Below are 22,885 nucleotides of genomic sequence, written 5' to 3' on the forward strand. Positions count from 1 at the left end.
GCCTTCACTAATCTGGCTTTCAAGTTGGAAAGAGAAAAGTTAAGTTGATTCCTGATGGATTTTGCTCTAAAATTTAACCCTCGGACAGTGAAAGCCTCTTTATCCCAACTTGAGTAGCTGCTAAATGAGGCCCCTTTATAACCACTTCAGAATGCACTTTCAAAACAAAAGTTAGAAGGCGCTGTGATCCATTCTCAAGAAGGATCTGTTTCTGTTCAAAACCAGTCCCGACCTTTCTGTTGAAGAAGAACAAAATAACGTAGTAACAAAAACACAAGTAGCTGCCAAAGGAAGAGAGAGAGAAAAAAAAAGAGTTCCTGTAAGGGACTGAAACAATAAATCTCCTCTCTGCTGAACTCCCAAAGGGAGTGTGTGTATTTCCTCCAGTTCTTTATCAGAGCCCCCAAAATAAGTAGGAATGGGCAGTGGCTATTCACATTCAGTACACCTTTTCCATTTGCTAATAAGGCCCTGCCAGGCTGGGAGGGAATTGTCCCTGCCTGCCTCTGGAGAGAGAAGCCATTGACACCATCTACGGGCACTATGGAACTGCTTCAAGTGACCATTCTTTTTCTTCTGCCCAGTATTTGCAGCAGTGAAAACAGAACAGGTATTTTTGTCTCTTATTCCTCTGGTGGTACGGATTGGAAATCACTTAGTAGGTGACTCAACCTCAGTTTACTTTCAGGGATCTTCCCCTGACACTTAGATGCAGCAATTCCTTTGATGAGTTGAGTGTTTGGATGTCGACTTGGAGTGCATGGAGAAGGCTTGAGAGAGACGGTATTTGTTTCTACTGAAGGGAAATATTTGCGGGTACAGCAGCCTGAAAGCATGTTTGATGAAATCACAAGGTACTGGAAATATACAATGGCCTCTTTAGAGTATAAAAATCTAGGAATAGAAGGCTGGTTAAAATGTACTCTCTCTCAAAAATGTATTCTTTTCAGACACAGCTCAGAAATAATAAGATTGGCATGTGTAGGTGAAAGGCTGTAATCGGAGATACTGTATTGCAGATGTTAGCCTGTATTTTTCCCAACTATATTTTCAGCTCTGATAGATTGAGAAGTTGGATAAAGCTGCCTAGGGAAGTGAATCTTAATATTTTGGGGTAGGGTGAAGAGAGAGAGATTCATTTGATTACAGTCTATAGACTTTTGCTGAAGAAATATGCACATATCTAAACATATACATACATTTTGCATAACATTTCAGGAATTTATAAACATAAAAATCCTACCTATTGACGTCTGGTTAAGAAACTCAGATAAAAAATAGGTATGCATCTTCATAAGCCTTGAGTATATTAATGGACAGTATCGAGAATGATTTACATTTGACTTTTAACCCTTCCTGAGTGATTGAAAATAAAGTTAAATTTAATCAATATTTATTAGGTTCCTACCCTGTACTGGAAGGAACATAAAAACAAGTAAGATGTCCTTGCCCACAGTGGTAAATGTACTATCGGGAGAAATAAGCATGTGATTTTAATACAAAATAGATTTAATAAATATGAAAATCAAAGTACAAACTACCATAAAAGAACACAATTGGGAAAGACTGATTCAGACTCTGAGGGATCTTGGGGGGAAAAAAAAGCAAAAACATTGATTTCTAATTTTATTTTGCTCATTCTCAATTTAAAAGAATACTGGCTACAAAATTCTAATTTACAGTGATAATGTTGGAAGAAAATAAGTACATTCCTCCCTGAACAATTTTGATTTTATCAGTCATTTCTATGTAAATATCTATGTAAATTTAGTACAAATTCAAAAACACTTCAAATTCACATACATTTGCCCACCATGCCTGTTGGAGTTTCTGGGGTTAAGTTGTAGCAGGTATCAAGGCCAGAAAATTCAACTTAGAAGAGTTACTGGAATTGGATTTTTTTAAATAAAGAATATTTATGTGGTGCCACAGAAATCATTGCACTAGCTTATAAGTAACTTCAGTCTGCTTGGGGAAGATTGATAGAAATCTCAATGCCATGGAAATTATTGCTCACAATTAGATGTGTCAGATTAGTATAAAGTCTGAAAGTCTGGCTTAGGCTGCTCGCTGCTCCAGGTCTGCAAGCATTGACGGGTACAGTACTTTGCCGGCATTGTTAAACTCTGAATAGATCATTCACCCTTCCGAAAGTATAGTGGAATAGTATCAATAGAAGTAGCCTGCAATACCTGACCTTGAGAAAGACATGAAGGTGAAGGACAACCCAGAGATGTCCTGGCAGGTCTTTCCGTTATGGTCATTTCGGGAAAATACAAACCTCCTATTGCTTACTGGTAATGAGCCTAACCTGTTAACAGTGTCTTCTTTCTAATGAACTGTTAACCCCTTTAGGATAATTTCCCATTTGAGCAGAGACAATAGTTACATAATAACTATCTCCTTCAAGTCAGCTAACAAGTCTACTTGTTAACTGAAGGCTAGTATTTGTAAACAAACAAACGAACAAACCAAACCAAACCTACTCCATTTGTCTCACAAGAGGAGGCTATAGCTCAAGAGTATAAATTGGCCATCTGAGTGGAGCATGAAAGGACTAGAAGATAGTTTCCCATCTACGTGTATGATTTTGTTGTACCTGGTTCTGTGTTTTTTTTGTTTTGTTTTGTTTTTTTGCAGATTGGGTACAGGAAATAAAGCATTTCCTAAGCTGATTGAGTACATTTTTTTTTCCTTAACTCCCAGTTCCAGATACACATTGATTTCAGAGTTTTATATGTTCCTCAAACTTAGGAATGATTAACATATTTCATCAGCAAAGTCGATTCTTGGGGGCGAGGAGGGAGGCATTTCATCTGCTTTAAATTCACAAGCTGTCAAGCAGATCCATGCTTTTTTGCATAGTAATTTATTCCTACATAACGATCTTTTAGATAAATTGACTACTTTTCTTTTCTTCTGATGTTTTTGTCAGATTTAACTAAATGCAATATAGTTTTTTTTGTGCTGTTTGTGAAAATCAAGGGAATCTTTCTACATCACATTCAGTGAGTGACTTTTTATTACTTGGTTGGTGGTATAATATTTTTCAGTCTCCAATTTGGAAAGCTGTTCTATTGAAATATGTGTGGGAGATTTCTGAAAGGGAACTGCCATTCTTTCTTAAGGTTTTCTAAATTGTATTTAAAACCGAACAGACCCCTACAGTGGCTTTTAAATCTAGATGTATGGATGAGCTTTTGACTGTCAGGACTGAGAGAAGTTAATGAAGAGAGATTCCTCCAAGAAGAAGAAAACAATATGCGTTTACTCATCAAGTGCCACTTGCTTTTTGAAATTTACCTTAACTTGGGAAATATTAAAATGTTGTAGGCATTCTCAGACAGGGGCAAACACCATTTTCTTTATTGGTATATGAAGAAGGATTTAATTGCTTGGAGAAATTCATTTGTTAGTGATTGAACATTCAATTTCATGAAAAAGAAAGATTAAACACACTATTGGCAGACTCCATGCTAAATATTATAGGTTTATAGAACTTAATAAAACTTAGCCCTCCCCGTAGAAGTAGGGGAGAGAGGAAGATGAGGGAAGTTATTATAAGTTTGATTATAGTGTAGGCTTTAAGAGGTAAATAAAGAATGACAGAAAATTTACAACTAGCCTGGTTTTGGATATAAGGACATCCAAAAAGGTCACATATAAAAGTGGAAATTCTTATAAGCTTTGAAGCTTGAAAATCAAGAGATTCTAGAGGAACGGAATTTATTGAGTAGATACATTGAAACATTGGTATATTGTAGTCTAGAAATGTAAAGAGGTCACAATTTGGGAATAGTTAAGTACTGAGAAATAAGGTTGGAAATATAGCCTCAGGAGATATTGAATACCAGGATGAGAAATATTGACTCATATAGTTAATTAGTTTGAGTCTGTAAATGTGTTTGAGTATGGGAATTATATGATCATGGCTATAAAATGGGAAGATTAATCTGTCAGCAGAATACAGATTAGACTACTGGAGTCAAGAGAAATAAAAGATAGGAAAACTAGTTCAAATGTCATTGCCAGTCTGAAAGTGTGTCAATAAAATAAAAAGAAGGGTCTAGGAAGAGCTTTAAGGAAGTAGAAAGTGTGTGATTTGACATATCATTGACTGGCAATGAAGGATAATGTGACTGAAATGCAGAGATAGAGTTTTTTTAATACCAGAAATAGGAAAATGGCTTGGGAGCAGAGATTAGGAAAGATATGAGGATACGGTTTAGTGAGAAAAATGATGTTTGGTTTTAGACATGGTGATTTTGAAATCCTGATATTTATGTAGAGATGTTCAATGGTAAATTAAAAGTGTCTGATGCATAGTTGGAATGCCCCTGGAGCCAGAGGTGATGTTGAGAGGTGAATGTTCTTTAGTCCTGAATACAAATATTTCTTAATCTTGCCCATTGTAACATTAATAACAGAGAGAAGCAATATGTCTTTCTTCGGATGCCCATATATCTAACTCTTCTAAGGCACTTATTTCCAATTCTGTCACAGTTATTTGTACGAATGTCTTATTTATCTACTAGACTAAAAGCACCTTGAAAGTAAGGGCTATATTTGTTACAGATTGCTCAGCAACAGTTCTGAACACATAATAAGGACACAGTTATCTGAATGAATGGATAATTGAATGAAATAGTTGCCTTCTTATTATTTTCATATTTTAATTTCTTCCTATGACAACCACCTAACAGTTTACTACTTTGTCCTTATGAAAAAGTTATGGATGAGTATAAATCAGGGAACATAATATAGAAAAAAGTCAATTATTTTGATTTCAGTTATGAAAGTGAGCACCAAATATAAGGGAAAAGGATTCTTATCAAAGGTTAGCCAGCTCTCAAACTATAACCACTATGGGGAGGAATCTAAACAGAACCACCTCTACTTCTTTTTGGGTATCAAATACTCAATGTAATACATTCCTATAGTTAAAAGTATTCAAAGAGATACCTTATTCTCAATCAACTTCTCAAAAATACAAAATGGCTTTTTTAGAATCGAAGTTTACAAAAATAGAAGTTGGAAGAAAGTTAAAAAAAGGCCGGGCGCGGTGGCTCAAGCCTGTAATCTCAGCACTTTGGGAGGCCGAGATGGGCGGATCGTGAGGTCAGGAGATCGAGACCATCCTGGCTAACACGGTGAAACCCCTCTCTACTAAAAAATACAAAAAAGAAGCCGGGTGAGGTGGCGGGCGCCTGTAGTCCCAGCTACTCGGGAGGCTGAGGCAGGAGAATGGCATAAACCCGGGAGGCGGAGCTTGCAGTGAGCTGAGATCCGGCCACTGCACCCCAGCCTGGGCGACAGAGCAAGACTCCGTCTCAAAAAAAAAAAAAAGAAAGTTAAAAAAAATACCATACATCTTTATTTGTCATTATAGGTAAGGTGAGTTGCTTCAGAGTAGATAATTTTACTATGTACTTCCATTGAGCTTAATCCACACCAGTATCTCTTACCTGAAATGGGTAGTCTATTGCAGGAAGACTGAACCAATATAAAACAAATCCAAATGGAAAAGTATTTAGTCTGCAAACCATTTCTTTACATTCTTTCTTCACTGCTGATTTTTAATAATCCCCACCTAAAAGTAGAAGTGATCATTCTAGAACTCCTACTTTCAAAAGATGTGTACAGTTGTCAGAAACAAATTATCTGGCAATTTTATCCTGAAGATTGTAGTTACCCAGAAAACTAAGAAAAAATGAATATTTAAGGGTTTCACAAAGCTTTGAATTTACTAGACAACTGCCCATCCTTTCCTTTTCATTGGTGAAGTTACATTCCAAGCTGCAGTTAAATATTTTAACTTGCGAATAATTATCTAATTCAAGTTACTCACATTCTTTTTTCCTTAGTAATCACCTTCCAACTTCCCCTTTGTCTTTAAGAACAATATGAGATGCACGTTTCTAAACACTGAATGTCAGAGTTGGATTTTTTTTTTTTTTTTTTTTGAGATGGAGTTTTGCTCTTGTTGCCCATGCTGGAGTGCAACGGTGTGATATTCGCTCACTGCAACTTCCGCCTCCTGGGTTCAAGAGATTTTCCTGCCTCAGTCTCCCAAGTAGCTGGGATTACAGGCACCCACCACTATGCCCAGCTAAATTTTTTTATTTTTAGTAGAGACAGGGTTTCACCATGCTGGCCAGGCTGGTTGCGAACTCCTGACCCAGCCTTGGTCTCCCAAAGTGCTGGGATTACAGGCATGAGCCATCACGCCCAGTTCAGAGTAGGAATTTAAGTAACTTTCAATTCCTGTGTACTGAATCCTTTCCAGCTACTGAATTCCTATCCATTATAGGTCTGTTAGGTTAGGCTAATAGTACCTTTTGGCTGATTGAAGAAGCTCTCTCAGTTAGCAAACAAGATCCTTTTTGTACTGTTGCACACAATGGGAAACAGTGGTGTCAATTACATCTAGAAAGGGCAGTATATGGTTCCCAAATTTGGGGCAACAATTAGAAAAATAGATTTTTAAAACTTGAATAGAGGTTTCATATCCTGTAGAATGATATATATGGAGATAATCATACTTAGTCCCAAAGTAGAAGAAGTCACCCTATGAGCATTAGATTCCTGTTGTGTCTTTCCCTACATCTTTTCCGGCCATGTTTACTCCAGCCATTGCTATGGCAACCAGCTACACACAGGGGTAACCTGACAGCCGCTTGCCTTAATTTAATGCATGTATCCTGCTTTCTTTCTGGTGCTATTCTGATATAAAGGTGTGTTTCAGAATCTGGCATTATCAGATGCCTGAACTAGAAGTGCAGGAGCATTAGCATTCTTTGAGACAGCTCCTGACAAAAGAGGAAATGGAGCCACTGAATACATAAATGCTTTTCTCTTATATTCCTGCTCCAGTTTCATTGTTTTAGTCCTTTATTCTTCTTCCTGAGATAATTTTTTTTTTTATAAACTGTATGAACAGAAGCCCTTGTTTCAGCTCTGCTATTTAGGAAAATCCAGGATTTATTATATTTCTTGATGAGAACATTTTAGTTTAGATGGTAGTGTATATCTAACTAAAGATTAGTTTCAGTTTCTCTGACACTCTAATTAATATGTACTACCCTTCTTCCTTTTCATTTCAAAAAGAATGAAATATTTTTGATCAATCTTTTGTTAAATAAGCTTAACAATATTCTAAACAGATTCCGTTCTAAGGCAATTATTTGCCTGTTTGCAGTAATGAATTATACTGTGAGGTTAGTAGTAAAAAATGTTGATGTCATTGATTTTATTCTTTCTGTGCTTTTCATCTGAAATGTGAACTGTTTTCTTAAATCCGTTGAATCAGTCATACTCTAGCTGAGACCCATATTGGTTGTGTCAAAGACCAGAGAATGGAGATCACAGTTGGGAATGGTCCAAGTTAACCCAAAGAAGTATTGTCACAACATCTACTAGCATCCACCATTTATTGTGCCAGGCACTTTACACACATTACTTTCATCACAAATTTCAAGGCCAGTTTTATCCCATCTTACTGATTAAGAAACAGATGCTTGGAAATAGTATAAAGTTACACAAGGGTGGTGTGGCTTAAAATCAAAGCAAGAACTGTTGCCCTTCAGCTACCTTCTGATGTAGTGACACTTCAGTAAATTGAGTTTTCTGAAAACGAATAAGGATAAAGACTTGCCGCTCGAGTAATTTAGAAGTCACTACTGCGCCTCACAGCAACTTCAGCCTTCTAAACCGACAACTAAGACTATAATGCCATAAATGAATTTTTACTTAGCAATAATGTTTTCTTAATATCCTGGATTCAATTAATTCTTAGGCGATGGGTTGGAAGCAGTTGTAGGCATTTGCCTACCAGTCATTGTTATGTTGGTTGAAAAAAACATGTGCTTGGCTATAAATGTCAGTGAAGCTAATATAGGACTTGGAGAAGAAGGAAAGAAACAAAGAGGAAATAGCTATCAGTGAATTAATCATTTGGTGTCACATTTATAATTCTTCTGGAGACAGATTGTCTGAGTTCAAGTTCCAGCTCTGTCACTTACTAACTGTATAAACTTGGACAAGTTACTCAACTTTTGGCTTCCTCAGCTGTAAAATGGAGATGATTGCCTTATGTGGTTCTTGCAATATCTCTACAAGGAATTACCTCATAGGGATATTGGAAGAATCACACAAGGTAATATGCAGAAAGCACCCAAAGTAGTGTCTGATATGAGACAAATATTATATAAAGTTTTGCTTATGCTGCACTGTAGATAAAATATTTTATTTCTAAGTTGATTCCAATCCAGAAGCAGAAAATATTTAAACAATTATAATGTTAATTCTCACAAAGTGAAAAATGAGCATCTGAAAATTTTTCACAATAGAACCGTTGTAAGATACTAGTAAGATGACTGCCAAGTAATATTTTAATCACAATATATGCAGGCACAATTTTATACATTATATGCAAACAGGTGTATTTTCTCAAATACTTTTCAGATTTGTGTTATTTAACTTCATCTGTAAACTAATCACTCAAATTAATAAGCAAAATTGTGTTTGTATTTAATGAAAATTCTAACGTTTTAGTCTGAAAATAGTCAACATCCTCAAATATTGTTACTACTCTCATAAAGTATTGAATGTAGATTAATCTGAGAGCTTAAATAAGTTAGTGGAAGGAAACATGGTCTTAATGTGAAAACTTAAGTATGAGTCTAGCTTCTAAGTATGCTCAAATTGACCCAGACATTAAATTTTTCTTAATCTCAGTTTCTGCATGTAAAAAATGGGAAGAAAGATACATGTTGACATGGTATTGGTGTTACATGACAATGGCAATACCCATTTTAGATACTGTGCATGTCATAAATTACTAAAACATTAGCTATTATTGTATAAGTTAACATTAACTCACAGAATCAAGAGAGAAATAGGAAACCATTCCATAAATTTCAGAACTTTCCTTTACTAGTTGGGCCTTTAACTACCATTGTATCATTTCTATTTTAGCCATAATACCTTTACATAATTTTTATGGCTGTTCACATCCAAATGGCCATGTGTTGAAATAATGCTTCAGTTACAAAAATCACACACACAAAACATGGAAAACCATTTGTGTCACACATTGAATTTATTTTTAACTGAAGTGGGAAAAGAAATACTTTTTTGTGGTATGAACTGTGAAATCGCCCTCCTAGGGTGTTCAGCAAGTGTGAGAACATAAACGTTGAGTTCTTGGGCACTCTCCCTGGGATACAAAGACCACTCCTACATTGATCAGCTCAAAGCCATTGTGACGACTCTAAACAACCACGAGACTTCCCCAATTATCTCTCTCTGCAAACCCAATTTTTAGAAGTGGGACTCACCTTTTTTTCAAATGCACAGAGTGAACTAACTTAAAGATTCATTAAGTAATTGCATTATTGGGATTAGAATAATTAAATCATGTGATCAATGAACTTTTTATTTTTTCTCTTTCCTTTTCATTTTTTGACAGCCTCATTTGTTGGGTACGGGATTTTTTATCAATTGAAGTTTAAAATTCTAAAGGTTTACAAAGGAGAAGAAAAAATCATTTAAACATCTATTATTAGGTTTTGTTACAACTTAACTGTATATAGGAAACAAGGACAATTTCTAAGTGATTATTTTTGCGTGTGTTTCCCAAGACCTATTTTTGGGCACATAGGTGATATTTAGTAGCTAGCCCTTGCTTTAATTTGGAGAATTCTATTTCTTCAAAAGTCAGCAGAGTTGAAAATACCCAAGGCATTCCTAGATTTGTTTTCAGTTACTTGAGGGCAATATTTATTTTTATCCCTGTTCTCTGTAGAGGGGACGCAGTAAGTGTATTTTTGAATACTCTTTTGGTTGGCTAAACTTATTTGATTTGCTTGATGAAGTTGACCTACCATCTTACTGTTGTATAAATAGCAGAAAATACTTAACTTTGAATTCTAGTGACTGTTCAAATCATACCAGAGTGTCGTGAATATCTGAATACAAGTGCCAAGTCATTCCTGTTTCTTGCTCACATACACAAAAATTAGTGATCTGTAATTCATCAGGTAATTCTGAACCATTCAGATCAGATTAGTCCCCACCCCCACTAGGACAGACTGTAAAATTATGAAAATTCAACTGTAAAGGCACTTTGATTACGTAGTTTGCCTTTCCAACTTTGAAGTATTAATTCAGTATGTTGAGTAATTAACTTTATCCTAATCTTGTGCAGAAGCAAAAGCACCAGATAATTCAGTTGTTCCTAGATCAGTAAATAAGCCAAACACCCTTTGTGCAATTGATATGAGATAAACCACCTTGTTCTTTGTTAAATACAGAATCCTTTCCCCATAATACCTATGCTATTCATTAGAGTATTACATAAAAGAAAGGGTACTTTCACTCAAAAAAAGAATATATTTGACAATATACCAACTTTCTTATATTTTTTCCCATTGAGCCCTGACTGGTGTGACAAGCCAGCATACTGTAGTGGTGAAGAGTACACTGAACCTTTGAGCCAAGAGCCCGTGGGTTAGTTACCAGGGGCCACATGCTTGCTGTGTGACTGAGGCAGGCAAAATTTTTAACCTCTCAAGGCTTTAATTTTCATGTCTATAAAATGAGTGTTACCACACTCATTTATGTGATATGAAAGGTTTCTTCCAGATCTACAGTTCTATAATCTTTGTGTTAACAAACAATTCTTATACATTTTGCCTGAAGTTATCTTGCTTCACTTTCATCCTGTTATCACTAGATATGCTCCTTCTGGAGCAAAATGTTTTATTCTATTCCCTAATGTTTATTTCCTTTCGAGATTTTTCAGTTAGGGATGTTAGAAAGCATCTGCTTTGCATGTAAAAGGCCAATTCCGTGTCATGAGAGACATTTCTCATAGTACACATCAACAAAAAACATGTTTTTCATTTCCCCATGTGGTCTCATTTATATGTAAATGGGAGATATTTGTTAGGAGTGGGGCTAGAAAAAAAATACTTGGAGAGAGGGTGGGGAGAGAAACCAACATCCAGAAAAAAAGATTGAGAATAAAAATGAGGTTTAAAGAGATTGAAGAAATGACAGAGGCAGGGAGAGAGAGAGAAGCCGTCTAAGAGAGCTGGGAAGCTGGGAAGAAGAAATGGGGAAACTCATTAATTGCTCTAAGGATTTGAGAAGAGTATTCCGCACAGGCCCTCTAGCCACTCTTACAAGGCCAGTACCCAGTGGAGTTCTTCCTTCTTGCCATTAAAGCTCTTGCCAATCCTTCTTCCCTCCATCCACTCGATGTGAAGTGTGCTCTTTTCACTGTCCCATATCCACAAGGTAAGCAGAGATGTTTACCTTTCAAGGAAAGTGTTAGAGTCTAGGGCTTTCAGGGAAAATGTTGGTATAAATTTAATCTAAATTATTATTATTATTTTTTGCTTGTACTAGTTTAGGACAAATTTGGCCAAGGACAGATTTGGTTAAGACAAATATTAGTTGAAGTGTTGAAATCTCACTAGGCATACAGGCTTAAATTCCAGCTTTGTTTGACAATCTCCTCGAAAAGAGGCGTCCTTCATTCCCTAATCATTATAAAATCACATCAATTGCTTTCACTTCTACTATTAATCTCCCTCATGTTTTCATTAACATTGAATGATCCTGGCCTCTATCCTATAGGGTACTCAAGAAATCTAGCCACCTTTAATAATAGTTTTATTAGAGAAACAATTATGGTATTCCCTTCAAAGTTTCAAGTGGGATCAAGATGCATTAGATAATCCAAACACAAATATTTCTGGTTCCCAGAGAACTGTTAACTGTAAGAAGAGTTTAATAATATATAGAGGATTAAATTACTAGCATTTGTGAGCATGAAAAAAAAATGCAGAAGCTATATTATGAATCTAGGCTAGAAGGGTAGTCAAACTTCTAGTATCAAAAAACAACAGACTGAAATTTGACAACTGGTTCATCAGTCTGCCATTACTTAATGAATTAGGATAACTTACAAGAAGAATTTAGCAGTCTATCTTCCAGAATTTACAAGCTAGCAGCCCTTGACCTCTAACTTGAATGTGTATGTTGTTTGACCACACTAAGCATATAACATACTAGGTGTGTTTTATGACTGTATAAATATTTATAAATATTTTAAAATAAGGAAATTTTGCAAAACAACAATAACAACAATAAAAGAAATAAAGTTGTATTTTCAGGGTTTTTTTTTTTTTTTTTGACAAATCGGACTTCATATCCCCTCATGATATTCAGTTAGATCTGAGTAATAAGCAGCCCTTTAAATTGAGAAATGCCCCTTAATTCTACAAACATGTATGTATTTAAACCCTACCTAATCCTCTTTCACCTCTCTGCATGACCCATGGGCATTTGGGTTAATCTCATCACCTATTTCATAGTAGCTGTAGGGTTTTGTCTAAGCTTTAGGCGTACAATCTGCAAAGCTGTCACCATGTTTGTAGTGACTCAATGGATATCGAAAAGATAGGGTTCTGGTGGCCTTTTTCTACAATTAACTAGGCTTGCCAGCTCAATCTCACAATTTTAAAGACACATTCTAGGTGCCAAATCTTTCCATTTGTCATAAAGATGATTGCTTTTTTTTAAATGTTACTATAAATAATTAACTTAGCAGTGATTATCACTCTTGTCTCATAGTCTTAGGAAAGCAAGAAACTTAGAAAATGATTTAAAAACATAGAAACCACCAATCATAAAATGTAATTAAAATTCTATTTTATTTTTGTTTCCCACTCTCTCTTTAATATTGATTTGGTGAATATAAACGTTTCATCTTTGATGAAACTATTGGAAACCTATGGCTTTTTTGCTAACCCTTAAAAAATGGACAGTTCTGTGGACAACTAAAGTTTTAGAGTGTATCAATTAGAAATTAGAATATATGATCCAAAATTATAATTAAAATTTCTCTCTTGTAGGTCATGCCAGTGTGGAGTAGAATTCTACTAAGTGGCTTTTTTAGAGGTTCTCTATTTTTCTGCTTTCCTATTCCCTCTCAAGCTCCTTTCTGATCAACTGTACTGGGAGCAGAGTAAGGAAGGAGTGAGAGCATGAATGAAAGATGTTACTTGATGTGGCGCCATAAGCTGTGCTCACATTCTGGGAGATAGTTAAAACCCAACTGCTGAATGGTATACTTTCAAGGGTTCCTCAAAAGTGCCCTTTTCAGCCTCTCTCCTCTGTAGTTCCTTGGCTCATGTGGATGGATACCTATTCTGGGAGTTCAGTGGTTACCCCTTCCAAAGCACTGGTCGTCCTTGTTAATCGAGAGCTTCTTCATGTTCCCAGTCCTCCAGGTAGAGCTAAGGAATGGAATTCAGGATAATCCTAAGCCCACACTCTCATTCTCTCTCCCTTTTATTTGGCCCACAGGAAACAGTCCAGTAGCTCTTTGCCTGGCAACATCCAGCAGTGCAGGCTTATTCTCAACATGGCTAACAACTCTCCCAGTCCTACACCAAGGCAGTTAGGCAGCTATCAGCTCTCTTTAATTCTCTGGATTTCCCAGGCGTGAGTCAGATCCTAGACTGTTACGCCTTCTGACTGTATGGATCACAAATTAAAGTAGGTTTGGATTGAGGGAGCAGACAAGCCCTTCTCCTTGAGGATGGAGGAGGTGGGAATGGGATTCAAAGATAATATTCTACAAAGACAACCTCTTCTCAGATAATTCTCTCTCTCTTTCTCTCGCCGCACACATACTTTGATGTTTTTTATGTCATAGAGTAGGTAAAGGGTTTCCAGGGTTTATCGAACAAGTTATAGATCTTTTACTTGAAAATCTGCATATGGTTATTTTTCCCATCTTTTTGTAATTTCACATATCTAGATACCTGGTTAAAAACGTTAGTATTCACATATTGTGCTTGATATCTTGCACTAACATTTCCGTTGAAAATAACTAAAGATTTGAATGTGTATTTTCTCTGAGTTTAATATAATTAGGTGATAAATCAATATTATAATTAAAAAAATAAAATATCTGTATCTTTCCCAGCCTGAACAATATGACAAAATCCTATCTCTACAAAAGAATACAAAAGTAAGCCAGGTATGGTAGTGCATACCTGTGGTGCCAGCTACTCGGGAGGCTGAGGTGGGAAGATTACTTGAGTCCAGGAGGTCAAGGCTGCAATGAGCCATGATCATACTACTGCACTCCAGCCTGGGTGACAGAGAAAAACCTTGTCTTAAAAATAAAAAATAAAAAAGTAGATTGCTGAAAATAATAAAAATAAAAGCCAAAACTAATGAAATGGAAAAGAAATGCATAGTGCAAAGAATACCCATGTGTAATGATAAGGTTGGTAAGCCTCTGCTGATACTAATCAAGAGGGTAGAAACAAGTGAATAGATTGAAAAAGGATATACTACTGCAAATTCTGCCAAAATATAAGTATAATAAATAGATAATATGAAAAGGCTTATGCCAATAATTTTGAAAATTTATGTAAAGTAAATAAATTTCTAAAAACTACAGACTATCAAAACTGACTCAACCAGAAATACAAAACTTTAGTAGGCCTTAAATTGTTAAAGAAATTGAATCAGCAATTACAAATCTTCTCACACAAAAAATTTCCAGCCCAGTTGGTATCACAAGAAAGTTATACAAAACATTCGAATAATAAATAAATTCACTTTTACATAAGCTCTTCTAGAGAATAAAAATAGAGGTTTTATTTTCCAACTTATGTTATAAAGTTAGCTTATTATTGAAACCAAAACCTGACAAGAATATTATAAGAGAGAAATGCTATAGACCAATCTCATTATGAAAAATGATTTTTTAAAAGCCAGAAAAACCTTTAAATGATACTTTATTGTACCAAATTGGGATTATATTATCAATGTGAAGTTGGTTTTACACTAGAAAATCAATTGACATAATTCATTACATAGAAAAATAAAGAGAAAATATATGATAATCTCATTGAGGCAGAAAAAACACTTCTGCACATTCAATATTTATTGCTGATAAAAATGCTTAGAAAACTAAAACAATAAGATGATTTTCCTAATCTAACAGAGTAGCTTCAAAAACTATAGCAATCATCATGAATAATAGTAAAATATTAGCATTTTTTGAGACTAAACATAAGACAATCTTGCCCAACAATCCTACTTTTATAAAACTTTGTACAAAGTATCCTACATAATGATGTAAAACATGAAAAATGACTATATTTAGAATTGGAAAGAAAAAATCAAAATTGATATTATTTGTAGATGATATATGACATTGATATAGGAGTTAAAAAGAAATCATTTACGCAGTTAGTAAGCATAAAAGATTTCTTGGTGGAATTTCCTTTTAATAAAAAGCAGCCCCCAAATCATTTTTTCTCTAGGGCAGCCTGAAAAATCAAGCCACAAGCATAGATACGCAAGCTTGCATAGGTAAATGCCTGCAACTGTACCAATAGAAAAGGGATACCTGGAAGCCAGGTATATTCAACATGGAGGTTTTCTCTTCCCTTTTCTTTGTTGCCACATGTGCAGGTAACATGAGGCCAGCCAGGTAAAGATCCCATTTGCATAATAAGAAATTAGGGTGGGACGGCCAGCCTCTTTGTGAGCTATGTAAACGTTACATCTGGTCCAACTAATCCACTATGTTCTATGTAAATCAGACATCACTTCCTCAAGCCCCTCTATAAAGCCAACTTCATCCTGCCCTGAAACGGAAGACCTTTTTGGAACCTCCCTTCCTCTACATGGGGGAGCTTTTCTCTTCTTTCTTTCGCCTATTAAATTTTCTACTTTTAACCTCACTCCTTGTGTGTCTGCATCTTCAATTTCCTTAGCACTAAACAGTGAACCTCGGGTATTTCCCCAAACAAATGACACCAAGTCAACATGATTGTTAAAGTACAGTTTTATGAGAATTTACCAAAAAACAACAACAACAACAACAAAAACCACACACACACACACACACGCTAGAATTAAAGAGTTTATCAAGGTGTCTGGATATAAAGTTTATGAAATCAGTTGTATTTCTATTGATGCAACAAATAATTAAAAAAGAAAATGTAGCAATATGCCATTTACAGAAACATAAAAAAGCACCTTTAAATAACTATAATAAAAGATGTGCATTATTTGTGTGAGAATAATTATAAAACTTAATTGAAAAGTTAAAGAAAATTGGAAATATGGAAAAATATACCATGTTAATTGGGCAATCCAATATGTGGAATATAAGATGCTTTTTATAATTTTGTATAAAAATGCACAAAACCAAGAAAACCTCAGTAATTTTTAATGCAGAAAAACAGGAAAGGATAACATACTCTACCATTTATAAAGTCCCATAACAAAGATATAGTAATTAAAACAATCAAATTGGTGCAAGGTAGACAAATCAAGTGGCAGTCACACTGATGCCACACAGATGAAGAGAAAAGACTAGAGAGCTCTGAAACTGACTTCCAGATATATAGATCTCTGATATAAAACAAAGATGGTACAACAGAGCAGTGAGTAAGGATTGACCTTTTCAATAAATTCTGCCGGTACCATTGGGTAGCCAGTGGAAAAAAAATAAATTAGATTCTTGCATAGCACTACATGAGAAAGCTAATTCCAGAAGAACCATTGATTTAAATATAGAATGGAAATCTTTAGAACTTTAAGAAAATATAGGAGAATAGCCTTATAACCTTATTTCAGGAAAATACACAAAAAGGAACTAACCATAAAAGAAAAGACATACATTTCATTGCATTCGAATTAAGTATTCTGTTTATCAGAAGACGCAGTGGCAAAATTGAAAATACAGTCACAAAATGGGAGAAAATATTTGCCATGTATATATAACCGCCAAAAAAAATGACTCATCTTAATATAGAAAAAATACCTACAAATCAGTAAGAAAAATAAACATAACCCAATCAAAAAATTTGGCAGACTTAAGTAAGTACTTTCCTTTAATGCAATAATAGAAATAGAAATATGTTTATAGCAGAATTTTTGAGAATAGCCCCAAATTAGTGACAGCTCAAATGTCTATCAATTGCAAAATAAATATGTAAATTATGCTTTATTTGTTCAGTGAATTGTATATAGCAATGACAATGACTATAGCTATAATCAATAAAATGAAAAAAATAAAATATACTGAGCAAAACACAATGCCTCAATATGTTGCCATTTACATAAAGTTAAAACACTGAAATCTAAACTATATTATATTCAAATGTACACATAGAGAGTAGTTCTATAAAGAAAGGCTAAGAATGATTACTATAAATCAGATCAGCAGTTACCTCTAGAGTAGTGAAAGAGGGATATAACTGATACATTTACATTCCCAAGGAGATTTTTACACTGCTGGTAATATTCTATTTTTTAATTTGGGTAATGATTACACCAGGTTTTGCCTAACATTTATTCATTATGTTTACATTTATATTTTGTCATGTTTTGGTCTGTTAGCTTTTACAGTTGTCACAAATGTTAGGCAGAAATAAATAAAACTCAGATTTTGAGTTTAAGAACTTTAAATTGAAGCAGGGAATCTATTAAAAGTCTTACTGGGGAGAGAGGATAAGATCCTTCAGGGTCTTAAGAATGATTAGTACTTAACTAAGACTGAAGATATTTAATTCAAAAATTTTAAGAAATACCAGGAAAACTTTGGAGAGAAATGTCAGTGGCCTCTGATGTGTTTTGTGATAATAACAAACTCTTTTTTACGAATAAATTTCTATTATCATTATTCTTTGTACACTATTTGAGGATTTTCCATTTCCCCACATCTCTAGAACAAATCCCCTATGAACAAAGACGATATACTGTATACTTATAAGCTTTAATTTAGCTATTATCAATTTACTCTCAATGATACTCTGCTATTCTGAATTTTAGTTTCTCATTAAACCTTACCTATTTAGGGTTAAAAGACTCACATGTAAGCCTTGCTTAGGCTTGTCATTTTGTAGGGAGATAGCTTTCTGTAAGATGTGACTGCCTCAAATTATGTTAGCAGTTAAAGGCATTCACCATCTTTAATTTGTTATCCACTAATTGATTTATCTGTCATCCCACTAGATTGAAAACTAACCCCAAGGATTTGTGGCCAACTGCACACTTCAAAATCCTTGTTCTGCATGGGGTCCTTGTCGCAAGGCGAGGATAAAAGGTTTGTCATGAGGCTGTCTTCTGAAGCCCAAACTGAAGCTTGCTTACAATGCTTCTTGGTGCTTAAGGCAGACTATCATTAGTTGGAGAAATGTTTAAATTCTTCTGAGGACTTTAATTCACCTAAATTTGATTTTCCTCAAATCCCATCTAATTCAGGGCAGAAAAAGTACTTTAAAAAAACATAAACATCTTAAAAACTAATCAAACAATTATTAAAGCACTTATGAGCAAAGTCGTGCAGTTTGTTCTTTGATGAATCATTTCAATATGGTAACACATCTGACATTGTAATTTAATAATAATAATGCCATATTTGTGTATTTAATTGAGAGTTTACAAAATACTTTTACATATGTCAGTTCTACAAAACCCTTAAAAGCAGTCAAAGTGGTATATGTTAACTATTTTCAATTAATAATAGTTTTGAATACTTAAGGGAGTTTACTGAACAAAACATATAAATGGGATTAAAGCTAAAGGGTCTCTAGGGTGATGATTGCATTCACTACATTAGTAAATGGAATAACCACATTTGTAAATTAAACTTAAAATCTTACAAGATAAATAGATTTTTTTATTCTGTAACTTAAAATAAAATGGAACATTAACTTCCAAAGTCTAATTAACAACCGAAAAAAATCTTTTCTGCAAACAAAATGTGCACTTGAGGATATTTTTAAAATAATGCGTTCAATATCTCTAAGAACATACCTGCAAAACATGCTAAATAGTAGTATAATGAATATAAGATATATAAGTAAATTATTTGAATTGATAAGGAAAATAAATAATTAATGTTATATCATCACCTAGCACAGCCCTAGTACACATAGGCATTCGGTAATTATCTGTGTTAAATGAATGAAAAAGATTCATTAAATGTTTAAATGTAGAGTTTAATAATTGTCATGCATAGGCCCGGCACAGTGGCTCATGCCTGTAATCCCAGCACTTTGGGAGGCCAAGGTTGGTGGATCACCTAAAGTCAGGAGCTCAAAACCAGCCCGGCCAGCTGGGCATCGTGGTGGGTGCCTGTAATCCCAGCTACTCAGGAGGCTGAGGCAGGAGAATCACTTGAACCTGGGAGGTGGAGGTTGCAGTGAGCTGAGATTGTGCCACTGCACGCCTGGGCGACAGAGCAAGACTCTGCCTTAAAAAAAAAAAAAAAAAAAAAAAAAAAGTGATACACCGTAATTATGGAAAGTATCATGTTATTTTCATGACAGAGATATTTTACTAATTGATTTAGTTTATAATTATAATTTACATTCCTTGATATGTCTCCATGAGAGTTACATTGTTCATAAACTAGATTTGCCTATTTATTTTGTCTTAATATTAGGAAAATAAACACTTTTTTTCATCGAGTGAAACAGAAATTTTAGGCTAAAATTCTTTTTACTTTCATTTGCAGATCAGAAAATTAAGATAGACAAATGATATAGATATGTAAATTTGGTTGGAATTAAATTTCGTTTCAGACATTGTTTCTTCAGATTAAACAGTAAATCATTCCAACTCCTTTCCTTCTCCTCCTGGAATCCAATTTACATCTTTACTCACGTTAGTTTCTCTTCTTTGACAACTTTGCTGTTGTTCAAAATTGACAAATGAAAACTGGATTCATCCTGTAATAAGAATCCAACCACTATTTAAAAAAAACAGCAATAGTTATCTCTTAATACTTACATATCATGATCTCTTCACTCTAGTACCATTTGAAAATAAGATTTTAAAATAAAATATCGTATTAATGACTCATTCCCTACTTAGGGTTTCTTTGGTTTCACATCCTTTCCTGATGCATTTACTTCTATACTATTTTACTAAATTTTTATGTATCTTTTTTCCACTTTTGTTTTTTACTTTATAGTTTTTCTTCCGAACTTTATCTATAAATGAGCAATAATTTCTCGAATTATTTTTATGTTGTTATTTTCCTTAGTATTATCCAAGACTTTAAAAATGAAGCTCAACTTGCTGTTCTTTAAAAACTTGATTTGGGCCCGGCACGGTGGCTCACGTCTGTAATCCCAGAACGTTGGGAGGCAGAGGCAGGCGGATCACGAGGTCAGGAGAGCGAGACCATCCTGGCTAACACGGTGAAACCTTGTCTCTACTAAAAATAGAAAAAAAATAGCTGGGCGAGGTGGCGGGCGCCTGTAGTCCCAGCTACTCTGGAGGCTGACGCAGGAGAATGGCGTGAACCCAGGAGGCGGAGCTTGCAGTGAGCCGAGCTCCTGCCACTGCACTCCAGCCTGGGCGACGGAGCAAGACTCTGTCTCAAAAAAAAAAACAACAACTTGATTTGAATTACTTTTTAAACTGTAAAGTTCATATTCCTTTTCAATGCTGTGCTAAATCTTCTTTAGATTGACTTTGCTACTTACTGGCTTATAGATTAATCTAGTTTTTTTTGTTTGTTTGTCTTGTTTTGTCTTGTTTTTGTAGTAACATGAGACAAAAATCAAAAGCCTTACTCAAGTCTAGCTAGATTATTGTAGGTCTTATACTTCCTTTTTTATATATAATTTTTTCTTTTCATAGGGACTTTAGACATTAAGTGGTTTTTAATCAACTACATGGCCCTTAGTTTCTACCTATATTATCAGTCCCTAAAACAATACTGATCTTTGGGCTTCTCTGACTTTATTTCTTAAAGCATGCTAACACAGTTCTCAAGGCATGCTAATACGAGAAAAAAAAAAAAAAGGAAAGAGAGAAAATGGAATGGGACTCACTTTCTGTCGTATGGTGAAGCTATAATTTGGTGCATTACAAAATCCTTCATGACTGATTTGGAGACCTTAAAAAGCTTTATCTAGAGCAATATTTCCAGTTTGTGTAATAGGGTACAACTTCTGGTACTTAAGATAATTTTAGCCATAAATGCCCATGGAATTAAATAACATCGACTCAAATCTCTAATCTGCTTCTGGTTTTTAAGTTAGAACATACATGTTTGGTGATTTCCTGTTTTTACCATGCCCTAATTCACTCTTTAACATCAAGAGAGCAAGGTTCAAGCATGAAACCATCATAGTTAATGATACCTGTCTAGAGTTGAATTACTTTTTTCACAGTATTTATTTTTATAATTATTTCTATTACCATTTTTGTGGTAATATTATAACATTTCTTTTTCAACATTGAACTGAATTATTTAAAGGGAGGTAATTTTAAGAAAAAGAGTAAGAAAATAATAAAGAATATGAAAAAACTCATAAAGGTGCTAAGAAAGTGAATGAAGTTTTGGACACACATTTCTGGAGATTAAACCACAGTCACTGCTACAGCCAAATTTGGCATTTCCTTTCGCCAGCTCTTTTCTTCTCCCTAGAAGGCTGCTAAAATCAACAAGAGGTTTTAGGACATTTTTATAGTTGGTAAATGACTCTTCTGAACTTATGAAATACATTTTACGTCAACCTTTATCACCCAGGAGGATATGAAGAGTAGTATTTTCAAATGTTACAGAGTCTCACTAGAGATAAGAAAAATGCCAAGAACATGGGCAATGTTCTATGACTATTCCCAGATTTTAAAGTGACCCTCTATCTGAAAAACAAAAATCATAAATCCATATTTATTCAGCATTGAACACTACTGAGGTCACAAAAGAGCAAAGATGTGTTTAGAAATAATAATTATATGCAAAAAAATTTGCAAACAAATTTAAGCCAAGAAATTTTATTTCAATATGAAGTTTCAACAGTAAATCATGTAATCAATATAGATTCAACACAATTTTTGTACTCTTCTACTTTGAGCAGATGGTAATTCTATTTAAAATGATAGAATAATCCTAATATTTTGATGATACTGGCTATTCAGGAAAAAGTTTACTTACATTTAGCACTTAATAAACACTTATTGAGGGCCTAAAATCAAATACTGCATTAGTAGCTAAAGATACACAGATAAATGTTAATGCTATATATTAAAGTTATTTGAAGACCGATTATTCTTATATGTTTTCTATAATGACTCTAAACTAACAAAATTTTAATTATACAAAGCACCATATCTCTTAGGTCTCGATAACAGAAATTACGTATTGATCATAATATGAGATTATGTCTATTGATTTTCTCCTATTTATATCCTTGTTACTCCATCAGGAAAGTAAATTTAATTGTTCTAGCATGAATTTGTCTTCAAAACCAGAAAAATCAGTTTACAAATGTTAGCTCTGTTCTAATAGTGGTCTTCACATTTAGGAAACGCTTTATTACTTAATACAGGTAATATCTCAGATTTAAGTATATTGAGGCTGCGTTGAAGTACTTATTCAATAGCTTCAGATTTTATTTGTTCTGATTATCCTGTCATATTTGCAAAGCGAACATTTGTAGCCAAACTGTTTGGAATAATTTGTTATAGAACAAATTTATGATTATCCTCTGCTTGTCAAACTCATTATTGTGACTCAGCAAATTTGATTTGAGCCTTGTAAACAATGTTTAATGGCATAAAAAACTCTTAGGTAACTCAAATATCATCTAGGTATTGCCACCCTTTAATATAAATATGTCCAGATTGAAGACTTATTCTATGCTCAAAAATCCAATGGCACCAATATCTGCAAATCCCATGTGGTAGAGGGAGGACTAAGTTCTCATGCTCACTTTTCTTCCCAGCTCCCTGCATCTGTCAAATCTCATGTTTATTTGAATTCTTATGACTTTTTTGTTTAAATTCACATTAGCAACAACCAAAATGTAGTTCCCAT

General features: G+C 34.4%; 1 protein-coding gene across 1 annotated transcript in view; it reads left to right on the plus strand.

Annotated features, from left to right (window-relative positions):
- The first annotated feature begins 340 nt into the window (after positions 1–340).
- EMCN (endomucin) overlaps positions 341–22,885 on the plus strand; it is a 121,619-nt gene continuing 99,074 nt past the window's right edge. The window contains exon 1 of the mRNA XM_003899014.5: positions 341–610. Within this exon, the coding sequence (XP_003899063.2) occupies positions 544–610 (67 nt within the window). The 5' untranslated portion in view covers positions 341–543. The remainder of the gene's footprint in view (positions 611–22,885) is intronic.

This window comes from Papio anubis, chromosome 3 (assembly GCF_008728515.1).
Source record: "Papio anubis isolate 15944 chromosome 3, Panubis1.0, whole genome shotgun sequence".
Taxonomy (NCBI): Eukaryota; Metazoa; Chordata; class Mammalia; order Primates; family Cercopithecidae; genus Papio; species Papio anubis.